General features: G+C 45.2%; 1 protein-coding gene across 1 annotated transcript in view; it reads left to right on the plus strand.

Annotated features, from left to right (window-relative positions):
• Nucleotides 1-18,283, plus strand: part of LOC140406575 (laminin subunit alpha-4-like) — a gene marked incomplete at its 3' end in the record, with an annotated part of 100,665 nt that overhangs the window by 67,809 nt on the left and 14,573 nt on the right. Inside the window, exons 13-16 of the mRNA XM_072494575.1 lie at nt 842-1,024; nt 15,027-15,166; nt 16,721-16,897; nt 17,005-17,150. Of these exons, the coding sequence (XP_072350676.1) occupies nt 842-1,024; nt 15,027-15,166; nt 16,721-16,897; nt 17,005-17,150 (646 nt within the window). The remainder of the gene's footprint in view (nt 1-841; nt 1,025-15,026; nt 15,167-16,720; nt 16,898-17,004; nt 17,151-18,283) is intronic.

Genomic DNA, 18,283 nt, shown 5'->3' on the forward strand with positions numbered 1-18,283 from the left:
GTGGGAATCTCTGCAATAATGCAAATTTGTAAACCAAACTATTGAGATATTTGGTTATTGAATACCATTACTGAGATATAACTAGTGAGGTATAACATATGCATCTTAATGTGTCATCATCAATCTCATTCGTATCAGCCTAACATTGTTTTTAGTACGGAGCACACTATGAGCTCACATTTCACACTTTGCAGGCAAGGAGCTGGATTTCACTGCTGCTCACACTGTTGGGTATGTGTTGTATGTGAGCAGAAATTGGTGTCACTTTACGTTTTCCAGTAGAGTTTTGCAGTGACTCTTTTTAAACTTCAGCTGTTGTGCATCTTCATTGGTGCAAAAGCATCGTTATCAGTAATCCTAAAGCACAATTTAAATAGGTCAAGAAACAGTTCTATTAGCTCACATTTCTGTCATTTGACACTGATGAATGGATTGGACTGTTTCTGCCTGATTGCGTCTCTATGAGCAGTCAGGCCAGGCTATGGGACATAATTTTGGGTGGGATTTTCCGGCCTTCCTGTCAGCGGGATCTTCATGTCCCGTCAAAAGCGATGACCCTCCCCCCCCCACCCCCACCCACCCCACCACAGCGTGTTCCCAGGCGGCAGGATGGGGCAAGCCTGACTAAACACTGTAGACATCAGCGGGACTGGAAGATCCCGCTAGCAGCCAATGAAAAGCTGTCTCCACTGCCAGAAAACACGCCTCAAGGAGGTTGCGGGGGGGGACAAATCCTGCCCTTGTTCCACCGATACCAAATGTTGATCCAGTTCTGCAATAATAGAAAATCTGACCCAAGATATTAATGCAACTCTTAATTTTTTATGTATAAACATTTCAGGTAATAGGAACCAGATGGAGCAATCAAAACTAACTGCGGAAGAAGCAAGGGATACAGCTGAGATGGTTCTCCAAACTATCAATGCGATGGATGACTTGGTGAAAGATTGGCCTCAGAATCTTAGCACCTCTGCTGATGATGGAACTGCTTTCAAGAAGACAGTGAGGTCAGCTGGTGAAACAGGTACATGATGGTTATGTTGCAGCTCCCATTTAGTTTACCTTCATACTTAGAAAGAACATTTTTAAGAACTTTGCAAAAGTGAACCCTTACAGACTTTTACCATTTTAATGCTCAAACGATTGACATGTGCCATTCTCGCAATTGAATTCAAGCTGTCTTCTTCTGTCCTAGATTGACCATCCAAAAATTATTTTAGACAATTTGCATTCAAATGAAGTGATGTTTTCTGAGAAGTTGCAAGTTTTAAAATTAAACTTTATTGAGGAAAGATGGCATAATGGTTACATTCCTGGACTTCTGGTCTGGTGACATACGTTTATAGCGAGTAGAGTTAAAATCCCAAAAGATTAAGTAAATGTGGAATTTAAAAAATATATCAAAAATGGTAATCATGAAAGAACAGGATTGTCATAAAAAAAAACATCTGGTTCACAAATGTCCTTTAGAGAAATAAATCTGTCCAGACCCAGTCTGTTTTTTTTGTGACTCCAGAGCCACAGCAATGTGATTAATTCTTAATGAATTCTTTGCTGGACCACTGAAATGGTCCAGCAAACCAATTAATTGTTTTAGGTAGATGGCCGATGACTAGCTAGCACCTTCCAAAGGGCAATAAGGGATAGGCAATAAACGCTGGTCTCATCATTGATGCCAACATCTTGTGCAAGAATTTTAAAAATGATGGACCGATATTATACTATTAGCATTTTTTGGCATTAGTCAAAGAAATAAGGGAATGATAGCATGGAATTCAGGACCTTCTTTAATGGTAATACATGGAAAAATACAAGTAGCCAAGCCACTTGCTGGATATAATTGGGGTCCACACTGAAATGCAGAAATAATTCACTGTTGAAGTGATTTGATCCTGGACTTAAAATTTTCCATTATTTTTGGGTTGGTAGGCCACATTTATTTTTTCTTATTCAAGGCATCGATGATCAAATTTCACTGAGATAAGATTTTGTACAACATGAAACAAGGATTTCAAGAATATCAATGTCAAAGCAATAAATTTCACAAAAGTGTAATTAATAAAAATGCCCATTAAAATATGCCATGTAGCAAAGTTTGCCAATAAAACTCAACTTTCAGCCATTCCCGAGTCTACCTGATCTCCAGCCATTTCCAGGCCTACCTGACTTACAGTCGCGAGGATGCCTTCCCGATCTCCAGCCTCGGTGGCCTTCCCAACATCCAGCCGCTCGGTGGCCATTCCTTTCCTAAACTCGGCTCGATTGTTGGGCATAAATTGCTTCTTGCTTTCCACCCTGTTTATTGTTCATCTCCCGAGTCCTTGCTTGCTTTCCTTCCTCCTGCTTTTCCTCATGGCCTCCACCTCCTCCCTCTGCCACCTTGGCCATGTGCTCCTTCAGGGAGGCGCCTGGGCAGCAGGGCGGGAGATAGAATGCACTGAAAACAAAGGATCTGCCAACCACCTTCACAATACTCATTGCTCGTCCAAACAGAGACTTTTTCTCTCCCACATTTGCCACTGATATGATTGTCAGTGAGCCATTCATCTGCAAACTCGGGAGAGAATCAATCTCTGATTGCCCAAACAGATCCTTGCAGATCTTTTATTCAACTTACCCATAATTTGAAGAGTGAGCCTGCGGGCTGGATGGAGGTGCTGGTTTGTAGTCTGTGAGCCAGGTGTTCAACAAGCCTGTATTAAATAAATTTACAATTCACGCACCAATTATAGATTTAAATAGTTATAGTTCTAATCTTACATCAGGAAAATTGAGGCTGCATGCCCATTTTTTTCAGTGGGAGTCGCTCCTTCCAATTGCCAGCACAAACAAAGCTTGCCAAAAGAGCTTGGCTTGTTGCACACCTGGCTATAAATGTAAAATTCAGCAAGGCACATTTTCATGCATCTCATAGAATGCTATTTATAAGGCCAATTATCATCTGAACATTAAATGAGTTCAAATCTTTCTGTTCATGAGACCACGATATTTGCATGTAGAGTTCTGATGCCCAGGTGAGTACCATAAGCAACATTTTCCACTCTTTAGCATCTTGCCACCTGGCAATAGCAATGTGTGTTGTTGAGTTGATACCTTTGTTGCATAACAGAAATGATGCAAGTACACAGAACATAGAACAATACAGCGCAGTACAGGCCCTTCGGCCCACGATGTTGCACCGAAACAAAAGCCATCTAACCTACACTTCCCGCCATTCGGGGGGGACCCCGTACCTGGTTCCAAGTGATTGGACTACGTTCCGATCACTTGGATCGATTTCTCCAATACTGGAGTCGTTCCCTGATCGCTGGGCGGTCCCTAGGTGTCCGTTGGTCTTCCTTTGTCTTGTCTTGTCTTGGCTCCTGCTGGCGCCGAGGAGTCTGGTTTGGCCTTATTAACCTTAAATATTGAGATTGTTCCCGGGGATCGCTCATTAGTATGCAGATGGCTGTGAGTTTCAGTGCTGTCTGGGCTTTTGCAAGTTCTAATACACAGGATTTCTGCACTTGCTAGTTTTTGCCTGTGTTGGCTGAATTTCCCTGCAGCCTTTGCGGACCTCCATTTTAAGTCGGGACGTGGCCAACCCAGGTGGCTACATTCCCTCCTTGTGATCCCTAACGCGAAGCGTGAAGGATCACATAACTGCGTTGTCTTCCCTTCCTGACCCACTCTTCCATGGCCTCTACACTGACCATAACTATGCATGAAAATTTTTTAACTAACAATTCTAAGTGGCGCTATGTCACAACAGGGACATGATTTACAACAACAAAAAACGGTACCTCAACTATCTCTCATAAACTACACTCACTCAAACATTCAATCATACTAACTTCCTAACAATACCAAAATAATAGCAGCATTCACATTTTTCCTCTGGTTTGGCAGTCAAGCACAGAGGTGTACAATATTTCCGTTGTAAACGAAACACATTTCTTTATTTATAAAAGATGCAACATAAATGTTCTTTATTGTAGATCAAGGGGCTCGGGGTCCTGGTGATAACCGAAAATAGGGGATCTTATCCTGAATACCGGGGTGCGAGAGCGGTAGGCTCTCCTTCGCCATTTCCTCATACGGATAGTCTGCACGATGCTGCAGAATATCGCCAGTACTAGAAGGGATTCAATTACGTATGATAGTGAATACCAGGTTATGAACGTATCACACCATGATGGTGTGTCGGTGACTATCTCGGGGTTAACTATTTCAGGGTGTAGTGTATGGTAGGGGCGAGAATCATTCACGGCCTGTGTGGTAGGGGTCAGGGGGTTCGCATTCGCGCGGAACTGGATACAAATTACAATAACGACGATAAACACGTATGACATCTTCATTGTTGTCTTCTTTCCTTTTCGTCTCTTCCTTTCCGTTTCTTCTCTCTTCCTGGAGCTTCTGGAATTCTGTGGATCAAGCATAGTTTCTGTTACTATCTTGGTTAATATCTCGTGCGTTAGCATGTCTGTCTTGTAGTGCCAATTTCCCTTTATAATTTGTCACCATGTGTGACTCCCTCATTTTTTTTTTAAACCGAAAATTTGGACTGGACACAGTTTTTTTAAAAAATACTGAAACAGTGCGAGCCGTCTCGCAGGCTGTGCGATTTACTATCCAAATGTTTGAGGATGTAAATAGCAGAGGGAAGTAACCATAGGTTGCCAAAATCAAACAAAAAGAATTTTGAACATAATGAGCCAAAAATGGGGTGCGTATGGGTCGCAGCGGGTAAGAATTGGATGGAATCCCCGGGTAGGATGGTGATCAATGCCGTATGTGCTCTACCCGAGTGTAGCTGACCAGAGGGGGGGGTCCTCAGGCAGGGCGGAGACCAATGCCGTTTCTCCACTGCCTGAGCCACTGACAAGAACGGGCAAAAATGTAGTCATCGTGGGGGGTTGCTGTAAAGGTTCTACCGTCGAACCAGAAGAGCAGTTATGAATGGGGGCTGGCAAGCTCTCAGCGGTTTCTGCCGATAAGCGTGCTGGCAAGTTTTCACAGGTTTCTGCCGACAAATATGGCGTGTGGCCGCGGAACATCCGAGTTTACAAACAACACTTAACGATAACATTAACGAACAAACATTGAACAACATGCTGCAGGTTCCATCAGAAAGGACATCGTAAATCACATTTGGACTGGGGTGTAATTAGCATATGGAGGCAGTGTAGTGTGGCCGAAGAAGAGTGGAAGGAGGAGTGAAACAAAAATGAAGTGGCCTTGCTGAGGTGTCCCTGCCAGGAGAAGTGGTGGGTAAGTGCTCACAGTTTGCATGGGGCAGCTGGGACCTTGTGGCTGCTGTGGGTGGTGTTCTCTTTCATATCTGGGGGCTAGTCTAGCTGGTGGGGGTCTCCTGCAATCTCGGGCGAAGTGTCCTGACTGCCCACAGTTGTAACATGACCCCTGGTGCACATAAGGTGGAGCAGGCTCTCTGGTGCATTGTTCCCTTGGGTATGGTTCCCTGGGTGGGTGGGGGGGGGGGGTCGGGGCTGTTGGTGTCTTTGCTGGTTCGGGGGGCGTTTGTGGGCTGAATCCGTTGCTGTTTCAGGGGGGCTTGACATTCTCATGCGTAATGTCCTAATTGTCTGCAATTGTAACATTCTTGAGCTTTGGGCTGGGGTTGGCAGTTCCTGCCCTCATTTACCCATGCACGGTTCTGGTGTGCTTTAACTGGGTTCATTTCTACCTGCTCTTCATCGGGTTCTATAAATATGGTTTTGCCTGCAATTGATTGCTCCCAAGCGCGGGACAATCTTTTTAAAACCCACTTTTCATTGTGCGCTTCCCCTGAGGGGTCATAGTTGGCGCAAGCTTTTTGTCCTGCCTCTGTGGCATGGGAGATAAGGGTGCGGGTCCATTTGACCATACCGTCTTGGGACAAATGGGCGCGATCTAAATTGCCGAAAACGGCTGTAAAATGAATCCACAGGCGTCCAGAAAACGCTGCGGGGTATTCTGTCCTTTTCTGCCTGCACTTATTCAGGCCTTCTACTGGGTCACCTCTGTTGTAACCGATCGCGTCTAGGATCGCTGTGTGCATCTCTGCAAGGGTGCCTTTTCTACATTCTGTGGGTTGGGAAGGGCTGCTACAACCGAAGGGTCTAAACTCAAAACTGTGAGCTTCACTTGCTCACACTCATCCAGGCCGTACATGGACGCCTGCTGCTTTACTCTAGCAAAGAAGTGGTGGGGGTCTGAGGTGGGGAGGAATGGTGTGATATATTCGCACAAGTCCCGTAATTGGGTCACGGTTAAGGGGGTGGTGTAAAGGAATTCCGCGTCTCCTTCCGATGTGACTGTGCGGTGGGTAGTGACTGGATTCATGGGAACCTGATCTCTCTGTTCTGTGGGGGGTTGAGGTGCTTTTCTCTTTTGGGGCTTTCCTTGCGCACATGTTCCCTGAACATATCTATGCGCAGTTTCATTTAACTCTTGCCAATCAGGGCCGTCTTCCTCATCTAATTTGGATCCAAAGGTGCTCTGGAACCCATTTTGTACTGAAAGCAAAGACTGCAGCTCTGCAATCTGCTTCCTGCATTTTGCATGATCTAATGAGCTTTGTCTGTGCTCCGTGGTGGCAGCATGGAGTGCTCTTAACGCTGCTTTTAAATCGCTGCACTGCCTTTGCAATGCCTCCACCTGTTTCTCTGTCTCTTCTCTTACCAGGACTGCACGTTGCATGTCCTGATAGGCCTTTTCATACTGGGTTTCGAAGCTGCTCCGATGCGCTGGACAAGACTGGTGTGCCCACTTGGCATCATCCACCTCTCCGTCCTTTGCTGCCAACTTTCTTCTCAACTCTATATTCTCTTTCTCGATCTCGCTAACATCGACCTTGCTCATTCGATGTGTCTCCTCTATCTCTTTGCTGAGCGTCCGAACGACCTCCTCTGTGCCTCGCAATTGTGCCAAACAGGACACGATTGCCATCGGCTTGCGAGCTTTCCCTGAGCTTTTCTTATGGATCTCTGACAGGTTCTCCCACCAAGTATGTCCTATACTCCCGGGTCCTGTTTCCTCATTGTCACAGAATTCACTCCAAAGGGGCCATCCTTTCCCTTTGAGCTATATTCCGATCTCTTCTTCCCAAACGGGACACTGACCTACTCTACTGCTGGTCGCTGCGACCACGAATTCTTCAGGGTTCATGAGGCATTGCATTGCCTGCATTGCCATCTTTCTTCTCTAAATACTCTCTTAAAATTTGGAATGAGGGGTACTAAGGCGGTGCTGTAATTACGGGTACAGCTTTTGCTATTTTCCGGAATACAAGCTCCCAACAGTTTTTCGCAACAAAAATCGTTCAGTTTTACCTCATAGCCCTGTTAGTTATGCATGCATTTACATGCTTCCGAATTATGAGGATTGATCAGAACTGCTTGAACATTATAGTATATATAAATGATTTGGAGGAAAATGTAACTGGTCTGATTAGTAAGTTTGCAGACGACACAAAGGTTGGTGGAATTGCGGATAGCGATGAGGGCTGTCGGAGGATACAGCAGGATTTAGATTGTCTGGAGACTTGGGCGGAGAGATGGCAGATGGAGTTTAATCCGGACAAATGTGAGGTAATGCATTTTGGAAGGTCTAATGCAGGTAGGGAATATACAGTGAATGGTAGAACCCTCAAGAGTATTGAAAGTCAAAGAGATCTAGGAGTACAGGTCCACAGGTCATTGAAAGGGGCAACACAGGTGGAGAAGGTAGTCAAGAAGGCATACGGCATGCTTGCCTTCATTGGCCGGGGCATTGAGTATAAGAATTGGCAAGTCATGTTGCAGCTGTATAGAACCTTAGTTAGGCCACACTTGGAGTATAGTGTTCAATTCTGGTCGCCACACTACCAGAAGGATGTGGAGGCTTTAGAGAGGGTGCAGAAGAGATTTACCAGAATGTTGTCTGGTATGGAGGGCATTAGCTATGAGGAGCGATTGAATAAACTTGGTTTGTTCTCACTGGAACGAAGGAGGTTGAGGGGAGACCTGATAGAGGTCTACAAAATTATGAGTGGCATAGACAGAGTGGATAGTCAGAGGCTTTTCCCCAGGGTAGAGGGGTCAATTACTAGGTGGCATAGGTTTAAGGTGAGAGGGGCAAGGTTTAGAGTAGATGTACGAGGCAAGTTTTTTACGCAGAGGGTAGTGGGTGCCTGGAACTCGCTACCGGAGGAGGTAGTGGAAGCAGGGACGATAGGGACATTTAAGGGGCATCTTGACAAATATATGAATAGGATGGGAATAGAAGGATACGGACCCAGGAAGTGTAGAAGATTGTAGTTTAGTCGGGCAGCATGGTCGGCACGGGCTTGGAGGGCCGAAGGGCCTGTTCCTGTGCTGTACATTTCTTTGTTCTTTGTTTGTTCTTTTGTGGTTTTTCTGTTCCCAATTGGATTCTAATTCAAAGGTTGTGGGTTTGAATCCCACCAGTTGCCAGTAATATGTTGCTAACTTTTGGTTGGCTCTTAAATGTTGCCATTGTATCTTCACTTAATTTGCTCTGTTTCTATAACCTTTGCTCTTGAGTCGCCAGGTATCTTTATGATCCCGCCACGAGGTTCAAGTTCAAGTACTGATCAATAACTCAACACACCAATTAGTAAGACTCAAATCAAAACATATTTATTATACACTGTAAATCACTACTCATTCATAAACTCTACTTTCTAGACTATTCTCTATCACTAAAAGGCCTATACTTAGCTTCGGAATTTGCCCACCAGGTCAGGGGAACAAATGGCCTTTTGTTCGATCTGAATCTGCAGGATTCAAAAGCTGGTATGGACTGGTAGCTAGGAGCGCCTATCTCGTAGCATGCGTTGACTGGAGACTTACTTGGTTGATGCGGCAGCTTAGACAGTTCACTCTCAAAGGTTGATTCGAGTTGCTGAGTGACCCTGCCAAGAAGGACAATTTGAACTTGGGGACTCTACTTTATAGTTCCCAGGGGCTTCCCGCCGTTCAGGGCGGACCCCGTACCTGGTTCCAAGTGATTGAACTACGTTCCGATCACTTGGATCGATTTCTCCAATACTGGAGTCATTCCCTGATCGCTGGGCGGTCCCTAGATGTCTGTTGGCCTTCCTTTGTCTTGGCTCCTGCTGGCGCCGAGGAGTCTGGCTTGGCCTTATTCACCTTAAATGTTTTGATTGTTCCTGGGAATCGCTCATTAGTATGCAGATGGCTGTGAGTTTCAGTGCTGTCTGGGCTTTTGCAAGTTCTAATACACAGGATTTCTGCACTTGCTTGTTTTTGCCTGTGTTGGCTGAATTTCCCTACAGCCTTTGTGGACCTCCATTTTAAGTCGGGAAGTGGCCAACCCAGGTGGCTACATCAAATGCTTGACATATGTGTACAAATGTAGTCTGCTCAATGTGGCAGATGCCACCAGATTTGACTTGCAGCTATTTGACAGCAGGTAAGCTTTCTATTGTCCTAACTATTACTTCTATGATAAAAGCAATTTTTATGCACAGCCCATTGTGCAGCAGTTAATGTAGCCTGAATTGTGGAGGTCTATCCAGCAAAACGAGTCAAAATATATGGGAAAAAACATCAAACAGAACATGATGACATTAAAAAACATAAAAGGAGTAATCAAAAATGTTCATTCTCCCTGTCGGAAGTTTAATTCAGCATGTCAGGTCCCAGGACAATAATTGTGCCCATTCCAAATGGCTGAGACTCCTGCGGTGGGCAGAAAATGTTGTGTTGAACACTTTGTCATTGAAGCTAAATCAGTCAGATCGTATAGGTTGGCAATGTGCCCTTCTTTTTTTTGCGCCATCTGCTCATTCGGTTGCAACAAAAAAAATAGTTCCATGATGACACACCCAATTCTGCGTGCACGCCCCCCGTATATGTGAGGATCTGTGACACATTTACATTGCATGTTAAAAGAACATTCCAAGGAGTTTTCACAACCCAAGAACGTTGCTTTGATTGGCTGCTAGTTATATTTCTTGGGCATGAACGGTGCTCTTATGATTTTAAAAACATGAGCACGTGCAGGCTAATAGGATTAAATCAATCTGGAGAGCAAATATGATGCTGTTGCACATCAGTATTCCACATGACTTAATAATTTTTACTAATCACTCTTACATTTCTTCACATTAAATACCATAGTCAGCTTTCCATATGTCTCTCTAAATGCTTGTTGTTTCCTGTTATTTGCACTGCTTTCCAAGTAAAATTATGCAATGACTAACAATAGGTTAACCAGGGGCCAGTTTAGCTCAGCTGGTTTGTGTTGCCGAGCAAGGCCAACAGCATGGGTTCAATTGCCATACTGGTTGAAGGCCCTGTCTTCTCAACCTCGCCCCTTGCCTGAGGTGTGGTGATCCTCAGTTTATATCACCACCAGTCAGCTCTCTCCCTCAAAGGGGAAAGCAGCCTATGGCCACCTGGTACTACATAGAACATAGAACAATACAGCGCAGTACAGGCCCTTTGGCCCACGATGTTGCACCGAAACAAAAGCCATCTAACCTACACTATACCATTATCATCCATATGTTTATCCAATAAACTTTTAAATGCCCTTAATGTTGGCGAGTTCACTACTGTAGCAGGTAGGGCATTCCACGGCCTCACTACTCTTTGCGTAAAGAACCTACCCCTGACCTCTGTCCTATATCTATTACCCCTCAGTTTAAGGCTATGTCCCCTCGTGCTAGCCATTTCCATCCGCGGGAGAAGGCTCTCACTGTCCACCCTATCGAACCCTCTGATCATTTTGTATGCCTCTATTAAGTCTCCTCGTAACCTTCTTTTCTCTAGCGAAAACAACCTCAAGTCCATCAGCCTTTCCTCATAAGATTTTCCCTCCATACCAGGCAACATCCTGGTAAATCTCCTCTGCACCCGCTCCAAAGCCTCCACGTCCTTCCTATAATGCGGTGACCAGAACTGTACGCAATACTCCAAATGCGGCCGTACCAGAGTTCTGTACAGCTGCAACATGACCTCCTGACTCCGGAACTCAATCCCTCTACCAATAAAGGCCAACACTCCATAGGCCTTCTTCACCACCCTATCAACCTGGGTGGCAACTTTCAGGGATCTATGTACATGGACACCTAGATCCCTCTGCTCATCCACACTTTCAAGAACTTTTCCATTAGCCACATATTCCACATTCCTGTTTTTCCTTCCAAAGTGAATCACCTCACACTTCTCTACATTAAACTCCATTTGCCACCTCTCAGCCCAGCACTGCAGCTTATCTATATCCCTCTGTAACCTGCTACTTCCTTCCTCACTATCGACAACACCACCGACTTTAGTATCGTCTGCAAATTTACTCACCCACCCTTCTGCGCCTTCCTCTAGGTCATTGATAAAAATGACAAACAGCAACGGCCCCAGAACAGATCCTTGTGGTACTCCACTTGTGACAGAACTCCATTCTGAACATTTCCCATCAACCACCACCCTCTGTCTTCTTTCAGCTAGCCAATTTCTGATCCACATCTCTAAATCACCCTCAATCCCCAGCCTCCGTATTTTCTGCAATAGCCTACCGTGGGGAACCTTATCAAACGCTTTGCTGAAATCCATATACACCACATCAACTGCTCTACCCTCGTCTACCTGTTCAGTCACCTTCTCAAAGAACTCGATAAGGTTTGTGAGGCATGACCTACCCTTCACAAAGCCATGCTGACTATCCCTGATCATATTATTCCTATCTAGATGATTATAAATCTTGTCTCTTATAATGCCCTCCAAGACTTTACCCACTACAGACGTGAGGCTCACCGGTCTATAGTTGCCGGGGTTGTCTCTGCTCCCCTTTTTGAACAAAGGGACCACATTTGCTATCCTCCAGTCCTCTGGCACTATTCCTGTATCCAATGATGACATAAAAATCAAAGCCAATGGTCCAGCAATCTCTTCCCTGGCCTCCCAGAGAATCCTAGGATAAATCCCATCAGGCCCCGGGGACTTATCTATTTTCAGCCTGTCCAGAATTGCCAACACCTCTTCCCTACTTACCTCAATGCCATCTAATCTATTTACCTGGAGCTCAGCATTCTCCTCCACAACATTATCTTTTTCCTGAGTGAATACTGACGAAAAATATTTATTTAGTATCTCGCCTATCTCTTCAGACTCTACACACAACTTCCCATCCCTGTCCTTGACTGGTCCTACTCTGTCCCTAGTCATTCGCTTATTCCTGACATACCTATAGAAAGCTTTTGGGTTTTCCTTGATCCTTCCTGCCAAATACTTCTCATGTCCCCTCCTTGCTCGTCTTAGCTCTCTCTTTAGATCCTTCCTCGCTACCTTGTAACTATCCATCGCCCCAACTGAAACTTCACACCTCATCTTCACATAGGCCTCCTTCTTCCTCTTAACAAGAGATTCCACTTCTTTGGTAAACCACGGTTCCCTCGCTCGGCACCTTCCTCCCTGCCTGACCGGTACATACTTATCAAGAACACGCAATAGCTGATCCTTGAACAAGCTCCACTTATCCAGTGTGTCCAAAACTTGCAGCCTACTTCTCCACCTTATCCCCCCCAAGTCACGTCTAATGGCATCATAATTTCCCTTCCCCCAGCTATAACTCTTGCCCTGCGGTGTATACTTATCCCTTTCCATCCTTAACGTAAACGTCACCGAATTGTGGTCACTGTCCCCAAAGTGCTCACCTACCTCCAAATCCAACACCTGGCCTGGTTCATTACCCAAAACCAAATCCAATTTGGCATCACCTCTTGTTGGCCTGTCAACAAACTGTGTCAGGAAACCCTCCTGCACACACTGAACAAAAAATGACCCATCTAATGTACTCGAACTATATCTTTTCCAGTCAATATTTGGAAAGTTAAAGTCTCCCATAATAACTACCCTGTTACTTTCGCTCATATCCAGGATCATCTTCGCCATCCTTTCCTCTACATCCCTAGAACTATTTGGAGGCCTATAGAAAACTCCCAACAGGGTGACCTCTCCTTTCCTGTTTCTAACCTCAGCCCATACTACCTCGGAAGATGAGTCCCCATCTAGCATCCTCTCCGCCACCGTAATACTGCTCTTGACTAGCAGCGCCACACCTCCCCCTCTTTTGCCTCCTTCCCTGAGCTTACTAAAACACCTAAACCCCGGAACCTGCAACATCCATTCCTGTCCCTGCTCTATCCACGTCTCCGAAATGGCCACAACATCGAAGTCCCAGGTACCAACCCATGCTGCCAGTTCCCCTACCTTATTTCGTATACTCCTGGCATTGAAGTAGACACACTTCAAACCACCTACCTGAACACTGGCCCCCTCCTCCGACGTCAAATCTGAGCTCCTGACCTCTATACTCTCATTCTCCCTTACCCTAAAACTACAATCCAGGTTCCCATGCCCCTGCTGCATTAGTTTAAACCCCCCCAAAGAGCACTAACAAATCTCCCCCCCAGGATATTTGTGCCCCGCAGGTTCAGATGTAGACCATCCTGTCTGTAGAGGTCCCACCTTCCCCAGAAAGCGCCCCAGTTATCCAGAAATCTGAATCCCTCCCGCCTGCACCATCCCTGTAGCCACGTGTTTAATTGCTCTCTCTCCCTATTCCTCATCTCACTATCACGTGGCACGGGCAACAACCCAGAGATAACAACTCTGTTTGTTCTAGTTCTGAGCTTCCATCCTAGCTCCCTGAAAGCCTGCCTGACATCCTTATCCCCTTTCCTACCTATGTCGTTAGTGCCAATGTGGACCACGACTTGGGGCTGCTCCCCCTCCCCCTTAAGGACCCGGAAAACACGATCCGAGACATCACGTACCCTTGCACCTGGGAGGCAACATACCAAACGTGAGTCTCTCACGCTCCCACAAAATCTCCTATCTGTGCCCCTGATTATAGAGTCCCCAATTACTAATGCTCTGCTCCTCTCCCCCTTCCCTTCTGAGCAACAGGGACAGACTCTGTGCCAGAGGTCTGTACCCCATGGCTTACCCCTGGTAAGTCGTCCCCCCCACAAGTATCCAAAGCGGTATACTTGTTTCTCAGGGGAACGACCGCAGGGGATCCCTTCACTGACTGTTTTTTCCCCGTCCCTCTTACAGTTACCCATCTATCTCCAATCTTTGGTGTAACTAATTCCCTGAAGCTGCTATCTATGACCCCCTCTGCCTCCCGAATGATCCGAAGTTCTTCCAACTCCAGCTCCAGTTCCCTAACTCGGTCTTGGAGGAGCTGGAGATGGCAGCACTTCCTGCAGGTAAAATCAGCAGGGAAACTAACGGCATCCCTCACCTCAAACATCCTGCAGGAGGAACATTGCACTCCCTTCCCTGCCATTCCTCCAACTTTCTACCAAGATCTGGCTAACAACTAAATTTTAAAAAAATTTTATATATAAAAAAAAAATAAAAATAACGAATAAAAATTATTAATAACAATAATAAAATATGGTACTTACCTCACACCAAAGGGTTTTATTATTAGGTTAGAGGAGGAGGGCGGGTGGGAGACACTACACGTGTAGTGTCTCGGGTTTCCTCTCCACCAGAATTTATTGGTGAGGGTCTTCCCAGACGTCCGCGGGTCGACTTCCTGTTCCCACCTTAAACACTCACCACAGACAGCAACCTTTTAAATGGTCCCCTCTGTCTCGCAGCCCCCGCGCTTTTCAAAATTCCCGCGCTGATTCTAAGGTCCCAGCTCTCACTCCCGAACTCAACAGCTGACCTCACCACAGACAGCAACCTTTTAAATGGTCCCCTCTGTCTCGCAGCCCCCGCGCTTTTCAAAATTCCCGCGCTGATTCTAAGGTCCCAGCTCTCACTCCCGAACTCAACAGCTGACCTGCAAGGCAAGTAAGTTAATCTGTATGGTGACTTTACTTTAATAGGTTTTATACTGGCTATTCAATTAGTGATGGCAATAATGGTAAAATAGAAAACGAAAAACCTCCTACTTTACATGATATAATCAACTCAGAATCTTCATCAACAGCTTCCTCTTGGTAGTTTCCAATCCGTTAAACCATCTAGCTTTTAACTCTTCCATTTTCATTGTATTTCCAGTGTATAACCTGACAGAAATAGTACCCCAGCTCTTGGACAAACTTCGAATTGTGGAACTGAAAAAGCCAGCAAGCAATATTTCTGCCAGTATTCTGCGAATTCGCGAGCTCATTGCACAGACGCGGAATGTGGCCAGCAAGGTGAGAAAGACCTGCGATGATGAGTAGAATATCCTGTTAACTCCTTGATACTCAAACACTTATTACAACTTAGACCACATAAAGTGTCTATCAAATTAGATCAATATGCTTATTCTTCATATTTATTTCAAAGTGTCCTTTGTTGCTAAATACATTCAGAGCACAGACAAATATACGGACATACGAATTAGAAGCAGGAGGAGGCCACTCAGCCCCTCAAGCCTGCTCTGCCATTCAATAAGATCATGACTAATCTGATTGTAACCTCAAACCCACACTCCCACCTATCCATATAACCTTTCACCCACTTCTTATAAAGAATCTATCTATTTCTGTCTCAAAAATATTTAAAAGGCAGGGTTCTCCTGCCTCCCAGCCGCGTTATTCCTGTCAGCAGGCGGCGATGCACTGTTTGCTGGTAGTGGGATTCTCTGCTCCCATCGCTGACAATGAGTATTCCCACTGAAGCCACCCAATGCCGCCGGGAAACCAATGGTGGGAGTGCGCTGCCGGTGGGAATCCTGTAACCACCGAGCGGCCAGAAAATTCCAGCCAAGACTGCTTCCACTGCCTTTTGAGGAAGAGAGTTCCAAAGACTCATGGCCCTCTGTTAGAAAAAAATTCTCCTAATCTCTGTCTTTAATGGCCGAACCCTTATTTTTAAAACAGTGACTCCTAGTTCTAGATTCTCCCATAAGAGGTAACAGCTTCTTCTCCACATCCACCATGTCAAAACCCGTCAGGGTCTTCTAGATTCAACCAAGTTACCTGTTCTAAACTCCAGCTGATACAAGTCTAGCATGTCCAACCTTTGCCCATAAAACAACCCACCCATTCCAGATCATAATCTAGTAAACCTTTTGCAAATTTGCAATGTCTCAGCGAATGACCTCCATGCTGAGAAATGACAGAGAATATCCATAGTGATGGATTACCTATGAATGGAAAAATCTTAGACAGGACACCTGAACTTCTTCAGGGCTGCAGCTATTTTTACAAATTAATTTCCCATTTTGTCATTTATTGCTTATGGATTCACCGAGTGGTGCAGTCCCAGTTGAGGATATGTGACTCAGGCCTCCTGGAGAGCGTTCCACCTGGGGTCTCTCTCCCACCACACATCTTACATGACTGAGCAAGCTGAATTAAAATTCATCAAAAGTTCATCTTGAGCTTTAGTTACCTCATTCAGGGAAGGTGAAATATCAGTAAGAAGAACTGAACATAATTATATATCCTAAAGTATGCTGTAAATCATTTATTCAACTTTTTTCAACTTTCTCCTTCACATGATAGGAATGTTTTGGATTGGGACCTCGCTTGTACTCTGTGACTGACTTGCATAAAGTGGGCTTGATATACCAGGCTGTGTCATTCCTCACATGCCTAATAATAATACTGTTAAGATTAATATTGGGTTTGTGAATCCCACCCCGTTTAATTAATATGTAACACTAGAGATTGCATCTCCTATGTCCAGTAGTTACAGACTACAGATGTACAGATTTACTGACAATAGTTAAAGAAACAACTGATTTCCTTGTTTCACTTCAGGTTCAAGTCTCCATGAAGTTTGATGGTCAGTCTGCTGTAGAAGTCAATTCAAAAACAAATTTGGAGGAGCTCAAATCGTTTACTTCAATGAGTTTGTACATGCAGGTTCCTTCATTAAGTGAGCAAGGCCAGCCTGCCAATCAAGATAGATTTATCTTGTACCTTGGAAACAAGAATGTAAGAACATGTCAATTTTACTATAAGGAATATGTATGTAATCCAAATTCTGCTCAATAGGCATAATTAATTTTTATGTTTTCAAATGTATTTCTGTTCTTTTCTAGGGAAGGCAAGATTATATTGGTCTGAGTATTAAAAACGACAATTTAGTTTATGTTTACAATCTTGGAAACGGAGATGTTGAGATTCCGTTGAACTCAAAGCCTGTGAGCACTTGGCCAAATTACTTCAATTTAATCAAAATAGAAAGGTAATTGATATCTCTTGTTGGGCAACAGCAATTTTTGGTGAAAGCATTTCAAAGCATGTGGGCGTGATCTTCCCAAAAGGGTACAAAGTCCCCTAGCGAGCGCGTTTAGCCGTGTGTTTCCCGGCTCTCGCAGTGCCGAGAAACACGTGGCTTTTCAACGCTACTCGTGTTGAATAAAGGGCCTGAACGGGGAACTCGCGGCCGAGGCTGCACATAGCCCTGAATTTTTCAACGGGTAGCTCGGCTCGCCGGAACTGCCCGTTGTAGCAAGAGATCAGGACGCCATTTTTAAATGGCATCCCGATCTCCGAGGGCCACAAATAAAATCACCGACCTCCACCCAGCCCAAACGCAACATGGGAGGGTCCCTCACCCCCTCTTACACCCACAGTGGCAACCCTGGCCTAATCGCACACGCACAAAAAATGCCAGCTTAGCACCTTGGCAGTGTCCCTGCCAGATGGCATGCCACCTCGGCACCTTGGGGTGCCAGGATGGCACCCAGGAGGCACTGCCAGGGTGCAAGGCTTGCATGGTCAGGGTATCCAGGTGGCACCAGCAGTACCAGGGAGCACCCTGCCCAAAAGGCATGCAGCTGGGGGCCTCTGATCCCCTTGGTGACATCTATGAGTGCCATTCCACATGGTCCACGTTTGTGGGGACCAGTGGTGTACAACACTCACCTGAGGTCTCTGAGGCAAAGGGATTGAGTGGCAAAACCTCAGCTACCTTGGAAATCTGCACATTAGAGTAAGACCTCACTCTAATATGCAGATTTGCCAAAAGGTTATCCTGCCCATTTGGGAGGGATTCTGCTCGCAACGTCACGCGAGATTGCGTTGAATCAAAATTGATATTCAATATTATAAAATTTGGGTAATTTCTATAATAGACAGCTGATTAACACAGCTGGATTATCATTGAGGCAGTCAAGATTAAAATTTACCACCCAATCACTTTCCTAAATGTCCACATCTGAATTACAATGACTGCAGCACTATCTGCAAGTTGCACGGCAATAAATTGTCAAGGCTTCTGAAGCAGCATCTCCCAATTACAGGACCTCCAGCAACTAGAAGGGCATTGGCAAGGGCAATGGGAACACCATCGGCTCTAAGATCCTCTTACATCAT

The sequence above is a fragment of the Scyliorhinus torazame genome, unplaced genomic scaffold, assembly GCF_047496885.1.
Source record: "Scyliorhinus torazame isolate Kashiwa2021f unplaced genomic scaffold, sScyTor2.1 scaffold_662, whole genome shotgun sequence".
Taxonomy (NCBI): Eukaryota; Metazoa; Chordata; class Chondrichthyes; order Carcharhiniformes; family Scyliorhinidae; genus Scyliorhinus; species Scyliorhinus torazame.